General features: G+C 42.3%; 3 protein-coding genes across 5 annotated transcripts in view; 1 reads left to right on the top strand and 2 right to left on the bottom strand.

Moving 5' to 3' along the window:
* LOC311139364 (sperm acrosome membrane-associated protein 6-like) overlaps positions 1 to 22,410 on the top strand; it is a gene marked incomplete at its 5' end in the record, with an annotated part of 1,014,348 nt that overhangs the window by 753,521 nt on the left and 238,417 nt on the right. The gene's annotated exons all lie outside the window — the stretch shown is intronic.
* Positions 1,276 to 6,146, bottom strand: LOC311139596 (uncharacterized protein). 3 transcript variants are annotated; one of them, XM_084174506.1, is made up of 5 exons: positions 6,091 to 6,146; positions 3,739 to 3,927; positions 3,547 to 3,642; positions 3,360 to 3,435; positions 1,575 to 3,121 (listed from the first exon to the last, which is right to left on the bottom strand). In XM_084174506.1, the coding sequence occupies exons 2-5, from the start codon at positions 3,892 to 3,894 to the stop codon at positions 1,737 to 1,739; spliced, it is 1,713 nt and encodes a 570-aa protein (XP_084030632.1). In that variant the 5' UTR covers positions 3,895 to 3,927; positions 6,091 to 6,146; the 3' UTR covers positions 1,575 to 1,736. The 3 variants fall into 3 exon arrangements, with proteins under 3 accessions (XP_084030630.1, XP_084030632.1, XP_084030631.1); XM_084174504.1 differs by having other exon boundaries at positions 1,276 to 3,121; positions 3,547 to 3,927; XM_084174505.1 differs by having other exon boundaries at positions 3,547 to 3,927; positions 5,688 to 6,146.
* On the bottom strand, positions 17,036 to 20,884 carry LOC311140123 (uncharacterized protein). Its single transcript, XM_084175059.1, has 5 exons — positions 20,806 to 20,884; positions 19,736 to 19,799; positions 19,248 to 19,519; positions 19,061 to 19,148; positions 17,036 to 18,850 (listed from the first exon to the last, which is right to left on the bottom strand). The coding sequence occupies exons 2-5, from the start codon at positions 19,791 to 19,793 to the stop codon at positions 17,403 to 17,405; spliced, it is 1,866 nt and encodes a 621-aa protein (XP_084031185.1). The 5' UTR covers positions 19,794 to 19,799; positions 20,806 to 20,884; the 3' UTR covers positions 17,036 to 17,402.

Raw genomic sequence — 22,410 nt, 5'->3', positions numbered from 1 at the left:
TGGGAAAAAATACTGTCCTCTCTGTGACCCGGAAACCGATAAGTGATCGAGTGTCAATTAGATGGTAGGAGAACTGAGGAGTGTCCTCGCCTCCTCACGCAGAGGAAGCTCAAGATGATCCTACCTGAGTCCTTTGCTGAAGGGTTTCGTGTTCCGCCACACCCCCTTTGAATCAACTGTTGTTTACTCAGAGAAAAGCAGGCACATATTTTAAAACGACATCCTACTTATCCTTTTATTTATAAAACTATCTAAATGACTTTTTACTACTGTACACATTTAATTTGGGCTTGAAGGAGTCATTTCATACAAGCGCATTTGTTTCCACATTTCCACACCTCGCCTACTCTCCTTGATTACCTTTGACATTTTTGAATAGGATGCAAGGAGAGGACGGAAGAGTTAGCAAAGCCAATTCAAATAAAATTGTATTTGTCACATACACGTGTTTAGCAGATGTTATAGCGGGTGTAGCGAAATGCTTGTGCTTCTAGCTCCGACAGTGCAGTAATATCTAACAAGGAATATCTAACAATTTCACAACATATACCCAATACACACAAAACTAGTAAGGAATGGGATTTAAGAATATATACATATATGGACAAGCAATGACAGAGCGGCATTGACTAAGATACAGTATAATATTATAGAATGCAGTATATACATAAGAGATGAGTAGTGCAAGATATGTAAACATTATTAAAGTGACCAGTGTTCCATTTCTTAAAGTGGCCAGTGATTTCAATAGGCAGCAGCAACCTCTAATGTGCTAGTGAAGGCGATTGAGAATCTCCCTAGGTCCTCATGTGACTGTTAAAATGTGGGAATGATAGTGTAGCCTAAAAACCCATGTATGCTTGATCTGGATTGTGGTTGGAGGCTTTGTATGGAGGGTGTGACACAATTGTGAAGCAGAGGCAAAATCAAGCTCCGTACCGCATCGCCGTGCACTTCTCAAATGTTGTAACAATGCGGAGGGCTCCGTATTGACATGATTGGTTGACGGTAGGTGAGGGCAGGAGGTCCTGTATAAACACAAACTCACTTCCTTCACAACAGCTATGCTCCGCGAAGCACAAAAAGTATGTTTGCTCTGACTACTGCGGAGGCCGCATCTCAGTAAATGCTATATGGCCACTGCAAATGGCGGATTGACCAAGTAGAGCCTTTAAGAGCTTGAATCAAGCCTCTTCAATAGCTTGCGTATTGTAATATATGAACTGCAATATCAAAACCAGCCAGTGCAGGCCAATGAATACTGGGAGACTGAAAGAAGAGCATACCCTTTTATTTACTGTCCTGATTCTCCCTAGGCAGACAGGTTAACTCCCACACTAACAATGTTGCCCTTGGTCTGGGATTTCAGAGACAAATAGCCTAAATTCTTGAATTAATCCTCTTCTATAGCTTGCGTATTGTAATATGAAACGTACGACATGCTGTAATATCAAAACCAGCCAGTGCAGGCCAATAGAATACTAGGAGACTGAAATGCATGTGATATGACTCTCTTATTTCAGCTCAAAGAAAAAACAACATACACAAATAACACCAGAACCACACAACAGGTGTGCCATCTTTACAGAGTATAGAGGCCTTTATTTCATTACCATTTATTGGCATTACCAGGTCAGAGTCAGGCACAAAACCATCTTCTGTACATCACTGTTCCCTTGTTAAATAACTACAACAAGAGTAAAATAGTTTATTTATATACAGTGTAATTTCATCATTCAGCGACATCTAGGCAGGTGACCGGAGAGGTGGTGGGTGCGAGCGAAGGTGCGATGGCAGCGGTGGCAGGAGTATGGTCTCTCCCCAGTGTGGGTCCTCATGTGAATTTTAAGGTGGTTAGCCAAGCGGAAGCTCTTGTCACACTCCTGGCAGGGATATGGCCGTGAGTTATTGTGGATCCTCATGTGTCTGGTCAGATCAGCAGAACAGATAAACCGTCGGTGGCATTCAGAACATTCAAATGGCCTCTCCCCAGTGTGGATGCGCTTGTGTTTGGTCAGATCTCCAGACTGAGTGAAGCTTTTACCGCACTCTGTACAGGTGTATGGTTTCTCACCTGTGTGAGTGCGCTGGTGGTTCTTCAGGTGTTCATGTCGGAAAAATGTCTTGTCACACACTGTGCAGTGGTAAGGCCTCTCCCCGGTGTGTGCGCGCTGGTGGGTTTTCAACGCTGCACTGTTTATGAACTTCAGCCCACAAACCCCACAATGGTAGTTCCTTTCATTGTTGTGGATCTTCAGATGCAACTTCAGATAATTTCTGTAAGCAAAGTCTTTACCACACACAGTACATTTGAAAGGTCTCTCCCCTGAGTGTGTGCGCAGGTGAAGCTTCAGACAGTCCTTGTATGCAAACCGCTTGTCGCATTTGGAGCAGGAGAAGGACTTCTCGCCAGAGTGAATGGTCATGTGAACTCTGAGGCGCCCCATCCGGGCAAAATCCTTTCCGCAGTCCTGGCATTTGAATGGCTTGACCCCCGAGTGTATCATCATGTGTTTACGGTAACTGCTGTCTTCTGAGAAGCTCTTGCCACATTCCTTGCAGACGTAAGGCTTCTCGCCGGTGTGTGTGCGCATGTGAATGCGCAGATTCCGAGGACTAGAGCAGCTTTTGCCACACTCTGAGCATGGCATGCCGATGTTCAGACAGACAGGGCCATCCTCAGGCTTAATGTGCTCAGGCTTGTGACACTGGTGAGGCCCCAGTCCCCAGCAATTCTTGAAGCTCTTTCCACAGTCAGCGCAACTGAGGTATCCATCGGTGAAAGCAACAGCCATTTTGTGCCAAACCTTGCAGTGAGTATGCAGTCTGGCTATGTACTGGAAGCTGCGGGCACAATACGGGCAGGGGTGGAGTTTCCGTAGCGGGGCAGAGGGGTGGGCCTGACGGGTGTGGATGTGTAGCTGCCGTGGGGTATGGAACATGCAGCTACAGTGGGGACAGCTGTGTGTGGGGGTGTACACAGTTTTACTCTTTGAGACGTGGCTTTTCAGCATGGCCAGGTACTGCTTTGGGTGTTTGGTCTTGATGTGATTCTCCAGGAAGTAACAGTCAGTGAAGGAGATGGTGCAGTGTGGACAAGGAAAGAACTGAGAAGTAGACACTGAGGGAGAGGGACAGAGCAGTGGAAGGATGGTAGAAAGAGCGAGAAGAGAGAGATGGGAGGAGAGAGAGGAAACAGAACATTTCCTCATTCAACAATAAAACGTTTGAGTAAATATCTTTGCTAAATATTAATTTCAAAGTTTGCTAAATTAATGTTCAAGTGATGTTCAAGTAATCCCATCATCCATTTCAAATGCAGTGTTGAGGTTGGACTGGATGTATGGACTATGCCCTACCTCCATCTGTCTTGTCTGGGTTTTCCTCCTTCACCAAACACACTTTACTGTCTCGCAGAAGAGTCTTAACCACCACCTTATGGATTAGAAAGATGAAGAAACCACATTATGTATTAACCAAAAGTATAAATACTATTGTCTAGTTAGTAACTGTCACATGTTTGAAAAGACCACTAACTCTTCTTACATTAGACAATCTTGTTAGCATCACCATAGGACTCCTTGATATCTGGCTACACCGGGTCATAGGATTGGATGTATTTTGATGTTTGATATGCTTCTTCTGGAAGGAAGGATCAGAACGGTTATGTTCCTTGCCCATTCCCTGCAATTCAAAGTCTGTTGGTTCCTCTTTGATTAAGATGGAGCTGATACAAACCCCTTTAGTAATGTAGGGTGCTTGGCTAACGTCTAGTTCTTCTCTATTGCAGTCAACATCATCTGACTGTGTTCCACACTCTGTTTTGATGGGGTCTCGATGGTGTTTAGTCCTCTTGGTTTTGTTGTGTTGCTTTTTCCCAGGTTTGCTCTTCATCTTGTTGACTAGAGTGCTTCTTCATTTGAAATTCTGTGGGGAAAAGACCAGGTTTTATTGAGCATCACCCTTAGAGAGCTATTCCAAGCAGGGATCATACTAATAAACCATCCAACACTATAAGTAAGACCAATCATGAAGAAACCACAAGTCTGCATTAACAATCAATCTAACAGCCTACGTTTCTAACAGTCATGCTGGAAAGTCGTTAACCTACCAACAATATACCTAGCATTCATCATTATTTATTGCTAGTATCAACCCCGCCAGACATAAGCAGAGCCTCGTTATAGGATTGTATTACAGGCAGCAAACTCTACTTACTGTTGCAGCCAACTAACTAGCCAATGTCTTGAGCTGCTAGTATTAGTACTTTAGTATTTTATTAGGATCCCCATTAGCTACTGCTAAAGCAGCAGCTACTCTTACTGGGGTCCACACAAAATATGACATATTACATAACATTAATAGATAGGTACAGCACAAGGACAGAACTACATACATTTTAAATTATAATACACACTTTTATACAATTATGCCTTAGCATCCCATGCATAATGTGGTCATTATAACGGCAATACTGCAGCCATCCTTTGCTCTACCGTTAAAAATTGCTTTGTCTAAAAGCCGATTTATGCTTTCGATGTTCTCCTGAGTGGCGCAGTGGTCTAAGGCACTGCATCGCAGTGCTAACTGTGCCACTAGAGATCCTGGTTCGAATCCAGGCTCTGTCGCCGCCGGCCGCGACCGGGAGACTCATGGGCGGCGCACAATTGGCCCAGCGTCGTCCAGGGTAGGGGAGGGAAAGGCCGGCAGCTCAGTTGATAGAGCATGGCGTTTGCAACGCCAGGGTTGTGGGTTCGATTCCCACGGGGGGCCAGTATAAAAAAAAAAAAAGATGTATTAACTAACTGTAAGTCGCTCTGGATAAGAGCGTCTGCTAAATGACTAAAATGTAAATGTAAAATGCTTGATCTGGGAATGTGGACGGAGGCTCCGTATGTATGGTGTGACGCAATTGCGGCTCATCTGGAGGCATGCAGAGGCCAAATTGAGCTCCATACCGCACCACCGTGCGTCTCCCAAATGTTGTAACAATGTGGAAGGCTCGGTATAACTCCTCAGCATTGACATGATTGGGTGACGGTAGGTGGGGACGGGAGGTCCTGTATAAACACCAACTCACTTCCTTGACAACTTACTTTACAACAGCTCTGCGCTGCAAAGCACAAGAAGTATAAATGCCTTGACTTCTGCCGAGGCGTATCACCGTAAATGCTGCACGGCTAATGCCAACATCAGATTGACCTTTAAACTGGTCCTGATATCCTAATCTCGCAGCATCCTTGAATCCTGATATAATAATCTCACAGCAGCAGTGTTCTGAGTTTCTATTGGACAAATTCAGATAGGTCCCTCCCCGTTCCGTTTAAGAAACGTTTTGCAACAGAATCGGCGTAATGAATAACCCCATGAACCATCCTGTCCTTGTTTCTTCCGTTTGACTTCAATCCTATGTAATCATGTGATTCATAGATACTACTGATAGTGCAACCAGATAGGAAGAGGTGAAGCGAGAGGGTTTACTCTGCCCAAAATCTGTCCACGTTAAGCAGATCATTAATAATGTGAGGAGTTTTTGTATGGGGTGGGGGCAATGTGTGTCGAATTTAATCAAGATAAAAAGGAAATGCTATTTTAATACCTGAGGCTTATTTATATAATACAAGGTTGGTAATGCTTACGCTAGGTTGTTACGCGTGTACTGATATAAGTGTGATGCACTGACATACCGGCAACTTTGAGAAAAAGCACTTTATCAGAGTTGTCCCTGTTAAAATTCGAGACGTCTACAGGCGGTGGACGTCAACACCCCTCATAGAATATTACAAAAAAAGTCAAATAACGAGATGTATCCACCAATCTAAAGAAAATAATAGGGGGGGAGCCCGCCGTTCTGCTCTGTGGACAACGAATCCCCATTGTTAGGGAGGAGACACAAAGCATCTCGTCATTATATCCAGTATCTCTTCTGTAACACACGAAAACGAAAATGCAATAATCATATGGAGTTTCACTGAAGTCGTTAACGAGTAGTCTTGTCTTTGTTGATGAGAACAATACAGCAAAGGCTAACACATTATTTTATATATCGTAAATGCTCAACGATAGAAGGGGAAACACAGCCTCGCCTACCTTTGTCGACGCCAAAAAAAACGCTGCACTTCCTGATTTATGTCCTTACGGTGCCTACTGAACGTGGACTTGACCAATCAGGTAATAGCTCCTCGATATGCAACGATTTAGAGGCGGTTTATTGGTGTGGATTCTTAAAGCAACATTCAACAAAATAAATGATACTGGAAATGTGTTGTATATTTATGATAATAAAAAATGTTATTTTATTGCAATAATAATAGACAGCATTAAGGCCTCTTCTGCTGTCAAAATGTGGGAACGATACTGTACAGCATTGGTTCCCAACCTTTTTCGGTTACTGTACCACCAACAAAATGTTGCTTTGCCCGGAGTACCCCTGAAGTACCCCATCAAGTGCATTTTACCAGTAGGCCTATAGTCTCATGAGTCTCCTCAAGTACCCCCAGGGGTCCTAGGCTAGTACCCACGGTTGAGAACCAATGCTGTACAGGACAAAGTAATATCAACACCACTGCAGGCCAATGATGGTTCTTAGCCTATGGACTGGTAAAAATCAGTTAATGACAGGATGGGTGGTTCTCTGTTCAAGTGGTAACCCTGTTAACCCAACTTAATTTAAAATGTAATTTAATTGACATTACTCTGGGAGTGATGTGGGTTCATGGGGATTTACATTAAAGGTAGACTCAGTGATATGACGTAGATGCACAAAGTAAACATAGTGGGTCAATTTCCGCAATAACTAAGTGCGTTGAAGTGTTAGGCTACATTTCTCTGCTGTTTTGGTCCCGGTGCTATCATGCTGTAACAGCATAAAGTGACCCATGCACATAGCATAGATCAGATGATGCTGGTGGGAGGAGCTATTGGAGGACGGAATCATTGTAATGGCTGGAATGGAATAAATGGAACAGTATAAAACACATGGAAACTACGTTTGACTCGGTTCCATTCCAGACATTACAATGAGCATGTCCTCCTATAGCTCCTCCCACCAGCCTCCACTGGCGCAGATACTGTGTGAGAGCAAAGTCTTGCATCTCGCTCATCACAATATCTCTGGTGCTGCTCGTGGCAACGTCATTTCGCTGAGTCTACCTTTAAGCACAAAACAGACATGCATGCCATCTTTCACAGACTGTCACCTTTCTTGTCAGTCATCACCAGGAGAGTCTGCATACAAATCATCTTGTGTACATCATTTAAAAAGCGCTGAAATGAAGAAAAAATGAAAAAAGTACAAAAACGTAGTTCATTAAACAATGTAACTATAATCTACTAATGATGTTCCAATGTATTCCATGATTATAATGTAATTTCACTGTGGCGGAGTCATCTCCACATGATCCCTATGAATACAATGAGTTTCATTATAAAGGTGTTATATAAAAAATGATCATTTACAACATCTGAGCTGGAAAAGCAAGAGGGGCAGGGGTGGGTACGTTCTCTCCCCTGTGTGTGTCTTCATGTGGCATCTAACTTGTTCCTGTTCATAGAAGCTCTTCCCACATTCTAGGCTTCATAGGTTTGCTATTGCAATATTACAACCAGTGCAGGTCAATGATGGCTTATGGACTGAAACAAATCATGTGTTCCAACTGTTCAAGTGGTCTCTATGTAATTAACTTTAATTCATCTAATGTCATGTTTATAACAATACTAGGAGAGTGACATTTCCATAAATTGTCCTCTTGTTCCAAATCAAGGAATACACTGCAAACACAAAGGAAAATAAACATCCAATCATCTTTTCGAAACATTATCACCTACTCATCACTAGGACAATCAGTCATCAAACAATCTTCTGTATATCACTGTTCCTTTTTTTGTTTTGTTTTTGTTGAGAAAATAAAACAGGTTTTAAAAACAATTACAAAATAACAAAAACGTAACTAACAATTTAATGTACAGTACCAGTCAAAAGTTTGGACACACCTACTCAATCAAGGGTTTTTCTTTATTTTTTACTATTTACTACATTGTATAATAATAGTGAAGACATCAAAACTATGAAAAAACACATATGGAATCATGTAGTAACCAAAAAAAGTGTTAAAACAAATCAATATATATCTTAAATTTTTCAAAGTAGCCACCCTTCGCCTTGATAACAGATTTGCACACTCTTGGCATTCTCTCAACCAGCTTCACCTGGAATGCTTTTCCAACTGTCTTGAAGGAGTTCACACATATGCTGAGCACTTATTGGCTGCTTTTCCTTCACTCTGCGGTCCAACTCATCCCAAACCATCTCAATTGGGTTGAGGTCGGGTGATTGTGGAGGTCATCTGATGCAGCACTCCATCACTCTCCTTCTTGGTCAAATAGCACTTACACAGCCTGGAGGTGTGTTGGGTCATTGTCCTGTTGAAAAATTAATGATAGTCCCACTAAGCGCAAACCAGATGGGATGGCGTATTGCTGCAGAATGCTGTGGTATCCATGCTGGTTAAGTATGCCTTGAATTCTAAATAAATCAGTGTCACCAGCAAAGCACCCCCACACCATCACACCTCCTCCTCCATGCTTTACGGTGGGAACCACACATGCGGAGATCATCCATTCACCTACTCTGCGTCTCACAAAGACACGGCAGTTGGAACCAAAAATCTCAAATTTGGACTCATCAGACCAAAAGGACAGATTTCCACCGGTCTAATGTCCATTGCTCGTGTTTCTTGGCCCAAGCAAATCTCTTCTTATTATTTGTGTCCTTTAGTAGTGGTTTCTTTGCAGCAATTTGACCATGAAGGCCTGATTCACGCAGTCTCCTCTGAACAGTTGATGTTGAGATGTCTCTGTTACTTGAACTCTGTGAAGAATTTATTTGGGCAGCAATTTCTGAGGCTGGTAACTCTAATGAACTTATCCTCTGCAGCAGAGGTAACTCCTTTCCTGTGGCCGGCCTCATGAGAGCCAGTTTCATCATAGCGCTTGATGGTTTTTCCACTGCACTTGAAGTTCTTGAAATGTTCCGGATTGACTGACCTTCATGCCTTAATGTAATGATGGACTGTGGTTTCTCTTTGCTTATTTAAGCAGTTCTTGCCATTATATGGACTTTGTCTTTTACCAAATAGTGCTATCTTCTGTAAATCACCCCTAACTTGTCACAACACAACTAATTGGCTCAAACGCATTAAGGAAATAAATTCCACAAATTAACAAGGCACACCTGTTAATTTAAATGCATTCCAGGTGACTACCTCATGAAGCTGGTTGTGAGAATGCCAAGAGGGTGCAAAGCTGTCATCAAAGGCAAAGGGTTGCTACTTTGAAGAATCTCAAATATTACATTTTACATTTTAGTCATTTAACAGACACTCTTATCCAGAACGACTTACAGTGAGTGCATATATTTTTCCCCCAATATATTTTGATTTGTTTAACACTTTGTTGGTTACTACATGTTTCCATATGTGTTATTGCATAGTTGATGTCTTCACTATTATTCTACAATGCAGAAAATAGTAAAAATAAAGCAAAACCCTTGAATGAGTTGGTGTCCAAACTTTTGACTGGTACTGTATGTAAACAAATTTGACTATTACTAAAGACATTGTGTTATCATAGGTAGATTCTGTGATATGGAGTTATAGTAGGGGTACATTGTTTGCATCTGTTGTCAAGCATCGATCACTGAAGGGAACGAATCCCCCTCCTATTCATTCATAGGATTAACTCATTTACGTTTAGGACATCTAGGCAGGTGATTGGAGAGGTTGCTCTTGCGAGCAAAGTAAAAAAAGCAGTGGGGGCAGGAATACGGTTTCCCCTTGTGTATTTTCATGTGGACTTTAACGTGACTCTGTTCATAAAAGCTCTTCCCACACTCTTGGCAGGAGTATGGCTTTACATCACGGTGAGTGTGGGTCCTCATGTGCAGGGTCAGAGAACCTGAACAGATAAACCGTCTGTGGCATTCAGAACATTCAAATGGCCTTTCCCCAGTGTGGAAGCGCTTGTGTTTGGCCAGATCTCCAGACTGAGTGAAGCTTTTACCGCACTCGGTGCAGGTGTATGGTTTCTCACCTGTGTGAGTGAGATGATGGTTCTTCAGGTGTGAGAGTCTAAAAAACTTCTTGTCGCACACTGTACAGTGGTAGGGCCTCTCCCCGGTGTGTGAGCGCATGTGTAACTTCAACAACCCAAGCCTTATGAACTTGCGCCCACAAACCCCACAATGGTAGTTTTTCTGGTTGTTGTGTATATTCAGGTGCGTTTTCAGATAACATTTGTCAGCAAAGTCTTTACCACACACCGTACATTTGAAAGGTCTCTCCCCTGAATGTACGCGCAGGTGAAGCTCCAGACTACCCCTGTATGCATACCGCTTGTCACATTGGGAGCAGGAGAACTTTCTCTCACCAGAGTGAACAGTCATGTGATTCCTGAGAAGGTTTGCCTGGGCGAAAGCCTTCCCACAATCCTGGCATTTGAATTCTTTGACCCCCTTGTGTATCAGCAGGTGTTTGCCTAAACTGCTGCCATTCGAGAACCTTTTGCCGCACTCTTTGCATTCGTAAGGCTTCTCTCCGGTGTGGATGCGCATGTGAGTGTTCAGGCTCGTAGGAGTAGTGAGGATCTTGCCACATTCGGAGCAATGGAAGCCAACTTCCAGACAGATCACAGGCTTAGTGTCCTTAGGTTTAGTGCCCTCTGGTTCGTGACACCGGTGAGGCCCCAGTCCCCAGCAATTCTCAAAGCTCTTCCCACAGTCAGCGCAACTGATGTGTCCATCGATGCGAACAACGGCCATTTTGTGCAAATTCTTGCAGTGCTTCAGCAAGGTGCCCAGGTACGGGAATCTGCGGGCACACTGCGGGCAGGGGTGGAGTTTCCCCGGAACCCTGCGGGGATGGGCAGGTTTCCGGGCAAGGGCAGAGGGGTGGGCCTCGCGGGTGTGGATGTCTAGCTGTCGTGGTGTATGGAACATGCAGCTACAGTGGGGACAGCTGTGTGTGGGGCCGTACACTGTTTTACTCTTTGAGACTTGGCTTTTCAACATGGCCAGGTACTGCTTCTGGTGTTTGTTCTTGATGTGACTCTCCAGGAAGTAACAGTCAGTAAAGGAGATGGTGCAGTGTGGACAAGGGAAGAACTGAGGAGATAAAACTAAGGGAGGACAGAGATGGGTGGGTAGATGGAAGGGAAAGAAGAAAATGATAAGAGAGGAGAAAGGGAACAGACAATAATGAGAAATGCCATTTTCCTCATAAAAAAATGAAGAAATCCTTGCTGACATTTAATTCACCTTCAGTAATTCATCACCCATTTAACCCAGTTAGACCCAAGGATTTTTACATCACTTACAAAAATCCCTCTAGCTCTGGCTTAGAACGGTTTTCTTGACTTCTTTTTCTTCTACATAATCACTACATCTTAGAGATGACAGGACACAACAAATGCTACTAAGAGATACATCTGGGTAGTGCTGAGCGATTAACCAAAATTGTGGGATATTTTTCATTTTTTAAACAACTAAATGACTGCCGTCAGTTCAATTATTTGAATTCCATTTTTTTTTTATGTGAGCTCAATGCACACATTGCACAGTTTCTCTAGAGATTAATCAAACCAAGCCCGAACTGTGCAATGTAGTACGGAGTTCTAGTTTCAAAATAGTCTTCATAATTTGCAGAGAAAACGTTGTAATTAACTACAATGACCATAATCCATTGCGTGCCTACTTGTCTGGTCCGTTTCTTTTACGCCTGCTATGTAAAAGAGACAGAAGAATGCACGATCGAGAAGGATGGAGAGCAGTTGAAAATACATACCGGTAATCTAAGTGATTGATAGCTGGTAATCAGCAGTCATAAAACATTTTAGTCATTTAGCAGATGCTCTTATCCAGAGCGACTTACAGTTAGAAGTATGCCTTATTTACTTTGAAGAACTACAAAAATAGCGATTTTGTCAGAAAATAGGCAGCAGCGCTATAGAGATGAAATGACTTGGAATGTAATAATAAAGTCATAATAATCAAGTGTAATAGACAAATATTTTATTAAAGTAATGTGAATAAATTATGGTTAATAAGTGATAAGCAGTAACGGGCATCAATGGACTTTTTATTAATTGTTATATTCTGTGTTCCAGCACTCAACCCACTTAATGCATGGTGCATTTCATGTTTTAAAAAAATAACCCAAACGGCAAACCATTAATTTTTCAATTATATATTTGAAAAAGCACCAACCTCAAAAAGCACTAATCACTCAGCACTACATCTGGGTCACAGGAGATGAACTATGTAGTGTTAGACATGAGTTTAGGACTCTTCCAGGGTTAAACTGCAGTGTTGGGAGTAGACTGGAGTATGTTAAACACTATGCCCTACCGCCATTGTTGTCTTCATCCTTCCTGGCATCAGTCTCTTCCTTCACTAAACACACTTTAGTGTCTCTCAGAAGAGTCTTAACCACCACCTTATGGATTAGACAGATGAAGAAAACAGTATGCATTAACCAACAATCTAAATACTCTCGTCTAGTTACTAAGTGTCACGTTTGGAAAGACCACCAACTCTTCTTACATTAGACAATCTTGTTAGCATCACTAGAGGACACCATGATATCTGGCTACACGGGGTCGGTTGGTTGGATGTAGTTTGATGTTGCTTGACATGCTTCTTCAGCAAGGAAAGTTTGGAACGGTCACCCATTTTCTTCTGCTCAAATCTTGGTTCCTTTTTTATTTGGATGGAGTTGAATGTAACCCCACTCGTGTTGGACTGTTTAGGCCTTTAGGTTATGTAGCTTTTTCCTGGTTTGTTCTCCATCTTGCTGACTTGAGTACCTCAGTCTGGTTAACCTTCATATTTCTTTGAATTCTGTTGGGAAAAGACCAAGCTGACTGGACTCAAGAGCTAGACCAGTCCATCACCCATCCAACACAAAATGTAACATTAAGCTGCATTATCAAATAAATTATTCAGAATGATGAAGAAGCCATAAGCCTGCATGAACCAAACTACGAAATGCTGAAGCCTACTAAGAGCCAGACGCTCGGAACTAGCCTACTTATAAACAAACCACCAGCAATAGCAGCGATCTATTCACACCATTATCATAATTGAACGTCTTGCGGGTCCCAACCATGCCATAAAGTGCCCTTTAGGGTATTTTATGGCCCTAGCCTCTTTGCTAAGGCTGTAGCAAGCTATGTCTGCACTAAATTGAGTACTGCTAGCGCTAGGTAGCTAGCTAATAATGATCTTTGTTGATGAGAATAGAGCATGCTAAAAAATCAAATCACCTTCGGCAATTTTAGGCTATAAACTGGCGAGCAAGAAAGCTAACGTTACACAACTTTTACCGCTTCTCACCCAACAATTACCAAATCCACCAGAAACCGTTTTTGTTTCTTGTTAATCTTCACGGATAAAACAGCATGCTGGATTTCGTACTGGCCGAGATTGTTAAATTCAGAAGACAATATACTTTAGCGAGGACAACTGGCCAATCAGGTAATAGCCAAAGATTAAGAGGCTGTTGATTGGGTGTCCATTCTTAAAGGAATATTCCCGTTGAATCATGTACATAATACATTGTAGTCAAAATGTAGTAATGATACTACTATATATATATACACACACACAATATATATACAGAGCATTCGGAAAGTATTCAATCCCCTTGACTTTATTTTACATTTTTTTTATTTTTTTTTTTTATCCACATTTTGTTACATTACAGCCCTAATCTAAAATTGATTAAATTGTTTTTTCCCCCTCATCAATCTACACACAATACCCCATAATGACAAAGCTAAAACAGGTTTAGACATTTTTGCAAATTTATTACAAATAATAAGCTGAAATATCACATTTACCTAAGTATTCAGACTCTTTGCTATGAGACTCAAAATTGAGCTCAGGTGCATCCTGTTTCCATTGATCATCCTTGAGATGTTTCTACAACTTGATTGGAGTCCACCTGTGGTAAATTCAATTGATTGGACATGATTTGGAAAGGCACACACCAGTCTATATAAGGTCACACAGTTGACAGTACATATCAGAGCAAAAACCAAGCAATGAGGTCGAAGGAATTGTCCGTAGAGCTCTGAGACAGGATTGTGTCAAGGCACAGATCTGGGGCAGGGTACCACAACATTTCTGCAGCATTTTAGGTCCCCAAGAACACACTGGCCTCCATCATTCTTAAATGGAAGAAGTTTGGAACCACCAAGACTCTTCCTAGAGCTGGCCGCCCCGGCCAAACTGAGCAATCGGGGGAGAATGGCCTTGGTCAAGGAGGTGACCATGAACCCGATGGTCACTCTGACAGAGCTCAAGAGTTCCTCTGTGGAGATGGAAGAACCTTCCAGAAGGACAACCACTTCTGCAGCACTCCACCAAATCAGGCCTTTATGGTAGAGTGGCCAGATGGAAGTCACTCCTCAGTAAAAGGCACATGACAGCCTGCTTGGAGTTTGCCAAAAGGCACCTAAAGGACTCTGACCATAACAATATTCTCTGGTCTGATGAAACCAAGATTTAACTCTTTGGCCTGAATGCCAAGCGTCACGTCAGGAGGAAACCAGGCACCGCTCATCACCTGGCCAATACCATCCCTACGTTGAAGCATGGTGGCTGCAGCGTCATGCTGTGGGGATGTTTTTCAGCGGAAGGGACTGGGAGACTAGTCAGGATCAAGGGAAAGATGAACGGAGCAAAGTACAGATAGATCCTTGATGAAAACCTGCTCCAGAGCGCTCAGACTGGGGCGAAGGTTCATCTTCCAACAGGACTACGACCCTAAGCACACAGCCAAGACAATGCAGGACTGGCTTCGGGACAAGTCTCTGAATGTCCTTGACTGGCCCAGCCAGAGCCCAGACTTGAACCATATCGAACATCTCTGGAGAGACCTAAAAATAGCTGTGCAGCGACGCTCCCCAACCAACCTGACAGAGCTTGAGGATCTGCAGAGAAGAATGGGAGAAACAGGTGTGCCAAGAAGACTTGAGGCTATAATCGCTGCCAACGGTGCTTCAACAAAGTACTGAGTAAAGGGTCTGAATACTTGTGTACACACAGAGAAAGAATACTACATGCTTGTCAACCATGTTCAAATGTTTGGTAATGCAATAAAAATCACAACCAGTGCAGGCCAATGATGGTTTACTGAAACAAATCATGTGTTCCAATTGTTCAAGTGGTCTCTGTAATTCACTTTAATTTAATGTCATGTTTATAACAATACCATACTATGGGAGTGACCTTTACATAAATGCTCCTCTTGTTCCAAATCAAGGAATACACTACAAACACAAAGCAAAAAAAAAAGACGATCATCTTTCAGAATTTATCACCTACTGATCACCAGGACAATCAGTCATCAAACCATCTTCTGTACATCACTGTTTATTTTTAAACTGAGCAAATAAAAAAACGATTGAAAACAAACTGGTGTTTAAAACCTTTTAGACATAAGGTCCCCTGTTTGGTTCAACATTTTTCTGAGCCTGTGTGACGTAGGATGTGAAATCTTAAACCACTTGAAGCTGGGATGTCCCTCCTACCATTTCAATCGCTCTTCCAACTGTCCAACTCCTGTCTGAACCCTATATCACAGCACATGCCTGCAATCCTTACATCATAACGCAGCGGGAGAGTGCTTTCATCACAGTAGCACATTCAGAGATCGATTTATAGCCATTCATCAAAAATAATTAACAGATTTTAAACAAAAAAAATATTAATATGAGATGTAAGGCGAGTTCCTAACGAGTTCATGAAGCCAATCTAGAGCTCTGTGAGACGTTCACAGCGATGGGGGCAGATGTTTTGATCAAGAGAAAGCTCTAAACAATATGCACATTTTCTCTAAACTAAAACAACTAATATGTAATTTACAGTTATAAAAGGTGAAATCTTATCATTTGCCATTTTATAATTTCATTATGCTATATTTAGAAAGCATATAAGTCATTTCAAGCCTTATTCATTCAATTTTGTTGAATAGGAAATACATTTCATAATTGTATCATATTTGTACTGTGTACTTGAGCTTGTGTCCTCAAAAGTGACAACAACTCAGCAATTTAGAACTATTTTTACCAGAAAGGTGAGATTTTTACCTTTCTTTGAATACGCAGCATTACTAGTTATTGTTTATGGCCCTCATGATAATTACTTTTGGGAATTATGTAGATTACATTTAACTGGTTAGAAAGCAAACAACCACAAAACAAAAGAACAATAAAAGTAACCACCAATACTTTTGCAGTACAGTGAGCTGCAAAAGTATTGGGACAGTGAAGTTTTATTTTGTTATTTTGGCTCTGTACCTCTAGCACTTTGGATTTTAAATGATTCAATGACTGAGGTTAAAGTGCAGACTGTCAAGCTTTAATTTGAGTTTTTTCATCCATATGAACTGTTTAGAAATTACACCACTTTTTGAACATAGTCCCCCCATTTTAGGGGACCAAAAGTATTAGGACAAATTCACTTGTGTTTTAAAATTAGTCTAAAGTTTTGTATTTGGTCCCATATTCCTATCACGCAATGATTACATCAAGTTTGTTACCCTACAAACTTGTTGGATGCTACCATGATTACGGATAGTCCTGAGTGAATCGTGAATATCATACCCACAAGACATGCTAACCTCTCACCATTACAATAACAGGGGAGGTTAGGATATTTGTTTTATGGAGGGGAGGGGGGGGGGGGATTATATTAATTCCTGTAACTTTGGAAGTGTTTAGAAACATTATATTCTTATTTACAATAAAAGTGACACTACACAATATTTAGCATTCATTTCTATTGGGGACAAAACACTCTGAAACACAACCAAAACAAACCGCAAAGGCATCCAGAGTCACAAGCGTGATGTAAGCATTGCGTGCTATGAATATGGGACCAAATAATACACTTTTGACTACTTTACTACACATAAGTGAATTAGTCCCAATACTTTTGGTTCCCTTAAAATGGGGTGGGGGGGGGGGGGGGGGGGGGGGGGGGGAATATGTACAAAAAGTGCTGTTCTTTCCAAACGGTTCACCAGCTATGTGTGAAAATACCCTCAAAATAAAGCTGACAGTCTTCACTTTAACCTCATAGTCATTGTATCATTTCAAATCCAAAGTGCTGGAGTACAGAGCCAAAACATGTCACTGTCCCAATACTTTTGGAGCTCACTGTGTGACCCAACTGGAGGATTGCTAAAACATTGTGGCATTACCATAAACAGGGGAGCAAAATTTCATTAGCATTTGTTGTCATACATCTATCACTGACTAAAGAGATCAGACGCCCCTCCTATTAATTCATAAGAGTAACTGAGTTTCATAAAAAGGTGTCATGTTAAAAATATACAGCATAATCATTTAGGTTTACGACATCTAAGCAGGTGTTTGGAGAGGTTGGACTTGCGAGCAAAGCTGGCAAAGCAGTGGGGGCAGGAATACGGTTTCCCCTTGTGGATTTTCATGTGGACTTTAACGTGACTCTGTTCATAAAAGCTCTTCCCACACTCTTGGCAGGAGTATGGCTTTACATCACGGTGAGTGTGGGTCCTCATGTGCAGGGTCAGAGAAGCAGAGCAGATAAACCGTTTGTGGCATTCAGAACATTCAAATGGCCTCTCCCCAGTGTGGAGGCGCTTGTGTTTGGCCAGATCTCCAGACTGAGTGAAGCTTTTACCACACTCTGTACAGGTGTATGGCTTCTCACCTGTGTGAGTGCGCTGGTGGTTCTTCAGGTGATCGAGTCGGGAAAATTGCTTGTCACACACTGTGCAGTGGTAAGGCCTCTCCCCGGTGTGTGAGCGCAGGTGTGTGTTCAGCACCCCAATCCTTATGAACTTCTGCCCACAAACCCCACAATGGTAGTTTTTCTGGTTGCTGTGGATCTTCAGATGAGTTTGCAGATAACCTTTGTCAGCAAAGTCTTTACCACACACCGTACATTTGAAAGGTCTCTCCCCTGAGTGCGTGCGCAGGTGAAGCTTCAGACTCTCCCTGTATGCAAACTGCCTGTCACATTGGGAGCAAGAGTACTTCCTCTCACCAGAGTGAACAGTCATGTGTTTCCTGAGGAGTGTCTTCTGTTTGAAAGACTTCCCGCAGTCCTGGCATTTGAATGGCTTGACCCCATTGTGTATTAACAAGTGATAACGGTAAGCGCTGGTACCTGAGAAGCGCTTGCCGCACTCCTTGCAGACATAAGGCTTCTCTCCGGTGTGGATGCGCATGTGAGCGTTCAGGTTCGTAGGAGTAGTGAGGATCTTGCCACACTCTAAGCATTGGAAGCCGACTTCCAGACAGATCACAGGCTTAGTGTCCTTAGGTTTAGAACCCTCTGGTTCGTGACACCGGTGAGGCCCCAGGCCCCAGCAATTCTCAAAGCTCTTCCCACAGTCCGCGCAACTGATGTGTCCTTCGGTGAGAGCAACGGCCATTTTGTGCAAACTCTTGCAGTGCTTCAGCAGGCTGCCCAGGTACTTGAATCTGCGGGAACACTGCGGGCAGGTGTGGAACTTCTCCTGAACCCTGTGGGGACGGGCAGGTTTCCGGGGAGGGGCAGGTTTTTGGGGAAGGGCAGAGGGGTGGGCCTTGCGGGTGTGAATGTCTAGCTGTCGTGGTGTATGGAACATGCAGCTACAGTGGGGACAGCTGTGTGTGGGGCCGTACACGGTTTTACTCTTTGAGACTTGGCTTTTCAACATGGCCAGGTACTGCTTCTGGTGTTTGGTCTTGATGTGGTTCTCCAGGAAGTAACAGTCAGTGAAGGAGATGGTGCAGTGTGGACAAGGAAAAAACTGAGAAGAAACTGAGAGTGAGGGATAGAGGGAGAGAAGAGATGGGTATGACAAAAGGGGAGGAAGGGAAGAGACAATAATGGCAAATGTCAATTTCCTCATTCAATAGTCATTGCCCATATCAAATTAAAACCTTGTTAATATGAATTTTCCAGTAACCATCAATCATTTAAACTGCACTGTTGGGAGTAGACTGGAGTATGTTAAACAATATGTCCTACCTCCATTGTTGCATTCATCCCTCCTGACATCAGTCTCCTCCTTCACCAAACACACTTTAATATCTCTCAGAAGTGTCTTAACCACCACCTTGTGGATTAGAAAGAGACAGAAATACAAGTATGCATTAACAATCTTAATGATATTGCCACAATACTAGACACATTAGAAAACACTAATCCTACTTACATCAGCCAACCTGGTTAGCACTACCACAGGATCCTTGTGGAGTGGACTAGAATCTGAATGTTGATTTGAACTGGTGCTCTTTGAGAGGGCTTGGGTAAAGTCTGATTCATCTCTGCCGGTGGAGTCATCGCCTGACTGTGGGTCATGTTCTGTGTATGTTATACCCAGGTTTCCATGGCGTTCAGTCCCCTTATTTTTTGTGTGCAGTGGTTTAGTTTTTGCATGTTGTTTGATCTTCATCTTGTTGACTAAAGTGCCTCTAATGTAAATCACTTCTGAGTGAAAAGAGAAGCAGAGTTTCAGTGAGCATCAGCCTTACCAAGACAAGAGCTAGACTAGGTCAGGGACCATAAGGGAAACTCTTCATGGCACTTCAATACTTTAGTGACGTTTTCATAGCAGGTGAGGAGAACTTACACAGCAGGTTAGGATAATTAACATAGCAGGTTAGGAGACTGAAATTAAGGTTAGGAAAATGCTCTCCTTACCTGCTACGGAAATCACTTGGTATCGAAGTGCCATGAAAAGAGTGTGTCCCGGGACCATAACAGCCTATACACACACACACACCACTGCAGACTTAGGCTGCTATGCAAAGATGAAGAACACACAATTATGCATTATTAGCCAAAAGTCAAAACACTCAACTAACAAGGCTAGTAGTGTTAAATTACCATAAAACTTAAATTAATGGGCAGCATTTATTTTCTTAAATCACTCTACACAATAGGCGTTTATTAGAGACAGGCTTCTATTTGAGCCAGGCGTCTACATTGAACAAAAATATAAATGCAAAAAAAAGTGTTGGTCCTAGGTTTCATGAGCTAAAATAATAGATCAAAAATATTCCATACGGACAAAAAGCTTCTTTCTCAAAAAATAAAATACCAAAAAAAATGCACACATTTGTTTACATCCCTGTTAGTGAGCATTTCTCCTTTGCCAAGATAATCCACCCACCTGACAAGTGTGGCACATCAAGAAGCTGATTAAATAGCATGATTACATGTATATTTTAGTCATTTAGTAGATGCTCTTTTCCAGAGCGACATATCGTCATGAGAGCAACATTTCATACTTTATTTCCCAGTACTGGTCCCCCGTGGGAATTGAGCCCACAACCCTGAAGTTGAACGCGCCCTGCTCTTCCAACTGAGCCACACGGGACCAAGCTCATTACACAGGTGCACCTTGAGCTGGGGACAATAAAAGGCCACTAAACGGTGCAGTTTTGTCATACAACACAATGCCACAAGTTGAGGGCATGTGCAATTGGCATGCTGACTGCAGGAATGTTAATTGCCATAATGGTACAGGCAGGCATATATGGTATGGGCAGGCATAAGCTACGGACAATGAACACAATTGCATTTTAGCAATGGCAATTTGAATGCACAGAGATACCCTGACGAGATCCTGAGGCCCATTGTCGTGCCATTCATCTGCCGCATTCACCTCATGTTTCCGCATGATAACGCACGGCCCCATGACGCAAGGATCTGTACACAATTCCTGGAAGCTGAAAATGTCCCAGTTCTTCCATGGCCTGCATACTCACCAGACATGTCACCCATTGAGCATGTTTGGGATGCTCTGGATCGCAGTGTACGACAGCGTGTTCCAGTTCCCGCCAATATCCAGCAACTTCGCACAGCCATTGAAGAGGAGTGGGACAACACTCCACAGGCCACAATCAACAGCCTGATCAACTCTATGTGAAGGAGATGTGTCATGCTGCATGAGGCAAATGGTGGTCACACCAGATACTGAATGCTTTTCTGATCCATGCCGCTACTTTTATTTAACATATTACATTTACATTTTAGTCATTTAGCAGACGCTCTTATCCAGAGCGACTTACAGTTAGTTAAAATGTAAATGTGACCAACAGATGCATATCTGTATTACCAGTAATGTGAAATTCATAGGTTAGGGCCCAATGAATTTATTTCAATTGACAGATTTCCTTATAACTCAGTAAAATCTTTGAAATTGTTGTATGTTGCTTTTATTTTTGTTGTGTATTTTCTTAATGCACACAGCTTCGCATAGTTCATTGTTCAATTCCAGCATTCACTTAAATTTAAATAAATTGTTTTCATTTCCTGAACTAATGCGTTATCAATTAAACTGTCAGGTTTATTTTGTCTTAGTATGCCTAAAAAACAACCTTTTCCTTGACAGAATAATTATTATATTTGACTGTACATTTTCGGCAGTTACTTCCGCCACTAGATGGCGATCGGCCGATTTTTAGGTAGTTGCACTAGCAGTTTTTTACTGGCGAGTTATTACTGAATAATTGAAATGTAACAGATCAAACATTACACCTAGTAAACAATTCATGTTACCACAAACAATTGATTTAGACCGGGCGTTTATTTAAAAAAGGCTTATGTTTGCTGAAATGTGTGCCGTTGCCCGGCTATTAAAAGGGACAGGCAGCTATTTGAGACGACCTTAAATTGAAGTTACGGTAGACAAGCTGTCTAGAATCTCGCTAGCAGATGTGTGTGAACTGTTGGTGAAAAACGGCGCGAGTTAGCTACAAAAACAACACATACATCACTTGCCGTGGTTTTGGTGAAACTTGGATAAACCAAATTACGCAGCTTGCTAACTAGCTTATGTAGCTACATTTGAGGATGGTCACCCACCTAACGCGTAACTTTGTTATAACGACATCAACGATGTGCAAAAAATAAAAATAAAAAATGTATTCTAAGCAAAACGTTCCCGGACAGAAGGAAAAATAGCTTCACTTACCTTCTTCGATTCAAAACAGGGACCGGAAGACCACTGTTTGCACTTCCTTTGCATGGGTCAGGTAACCCCCGTCTTCTTCAGTGGGGTTTATCAGCAGTTGGCATCAAACGTTATGGTGCATTACTGCCACCTACCGTACTGGAGTGTGGGCCAGAGATAGGGCTAAACTAAATCCTACCTGCCAACCCCGTTTCTCTTAGAAAAGATAACAAATATTTGAGACTCTATCTAATGGCGCTCTACTCAATATACTATTTAAACTAATTTCCTGTATCCCCTTCTCCCTCATACTAAATCTCATCCTCTCTTTCCCTCTGATACTGCCCACACTGTAGCAATACATGCTCCACAGTTTCTATTTCCTATCACGTTTAATGTCTTATTCAACTGGCTGTGT

The sequence above is a fragment of the Coregonus lavaretus genome (genome assembly GCF_964263955.1).
Source record: "Coregonus lavaretus genome assembly, chromosome: 13".
NCBI classification, from domain to species: Eukaryota; Metazoa; Chordata; class Actinopteri; order Salmoniformes; family Salmonidae; genus Coregonus; species Coregonus lavaretus.
The sequence above is the reverse complement of the archived record's forward strand: the minus strand, read 5'-3'. Positions and strand labels throughout refer to the sequence as shown.

Bases quoted from the DNA above. Each gene is read 5' to 3' on its own strand.
- LOC311140123 (XM_084175059.1), bottom strand. From the start codon at position 19,793: ATGGTCCCGGGACACACTCTTTTCATGGCACTTCGATACCAAGTGATT. The intron at 19,520-19,735 runs GTAAGGAGAGCA...TTCACTCAGAAG, and splicing joins CCAAGTGATTTCCGTAGCAG to TGATTTACATTAGAGGCACT. The intron at 19,149-19,247 runs GTAAGTAGGATT...CTAATCCACAAG, and splicing joins TGCTAACCAGGTTGGCTGAT to GTGGTGGTTAAGACACTTCT.
- LOC311139596 (XM_084174504.1), bottom strand. From the start codon at position 3,894: ATGAAGAGCAAACCTGGGAAAAAGCAACACAACAAAACCAAGAGGACT. The intron at 3,436-3,546 runs GTAAGAAGAGTT...CTAATCCATAAG, and splicing joins TGCTAACAAGATTGTCTAAT to GTGGTGGTTAAGACTCTTCT. The intron at 3,122-3,359 runs GTAGGGCATAGT...CCTCTCCCTCAG, and splicing joins CCCAGACAAGACAGATGGAG to TGTCTACTTCTCAGTTCTTT.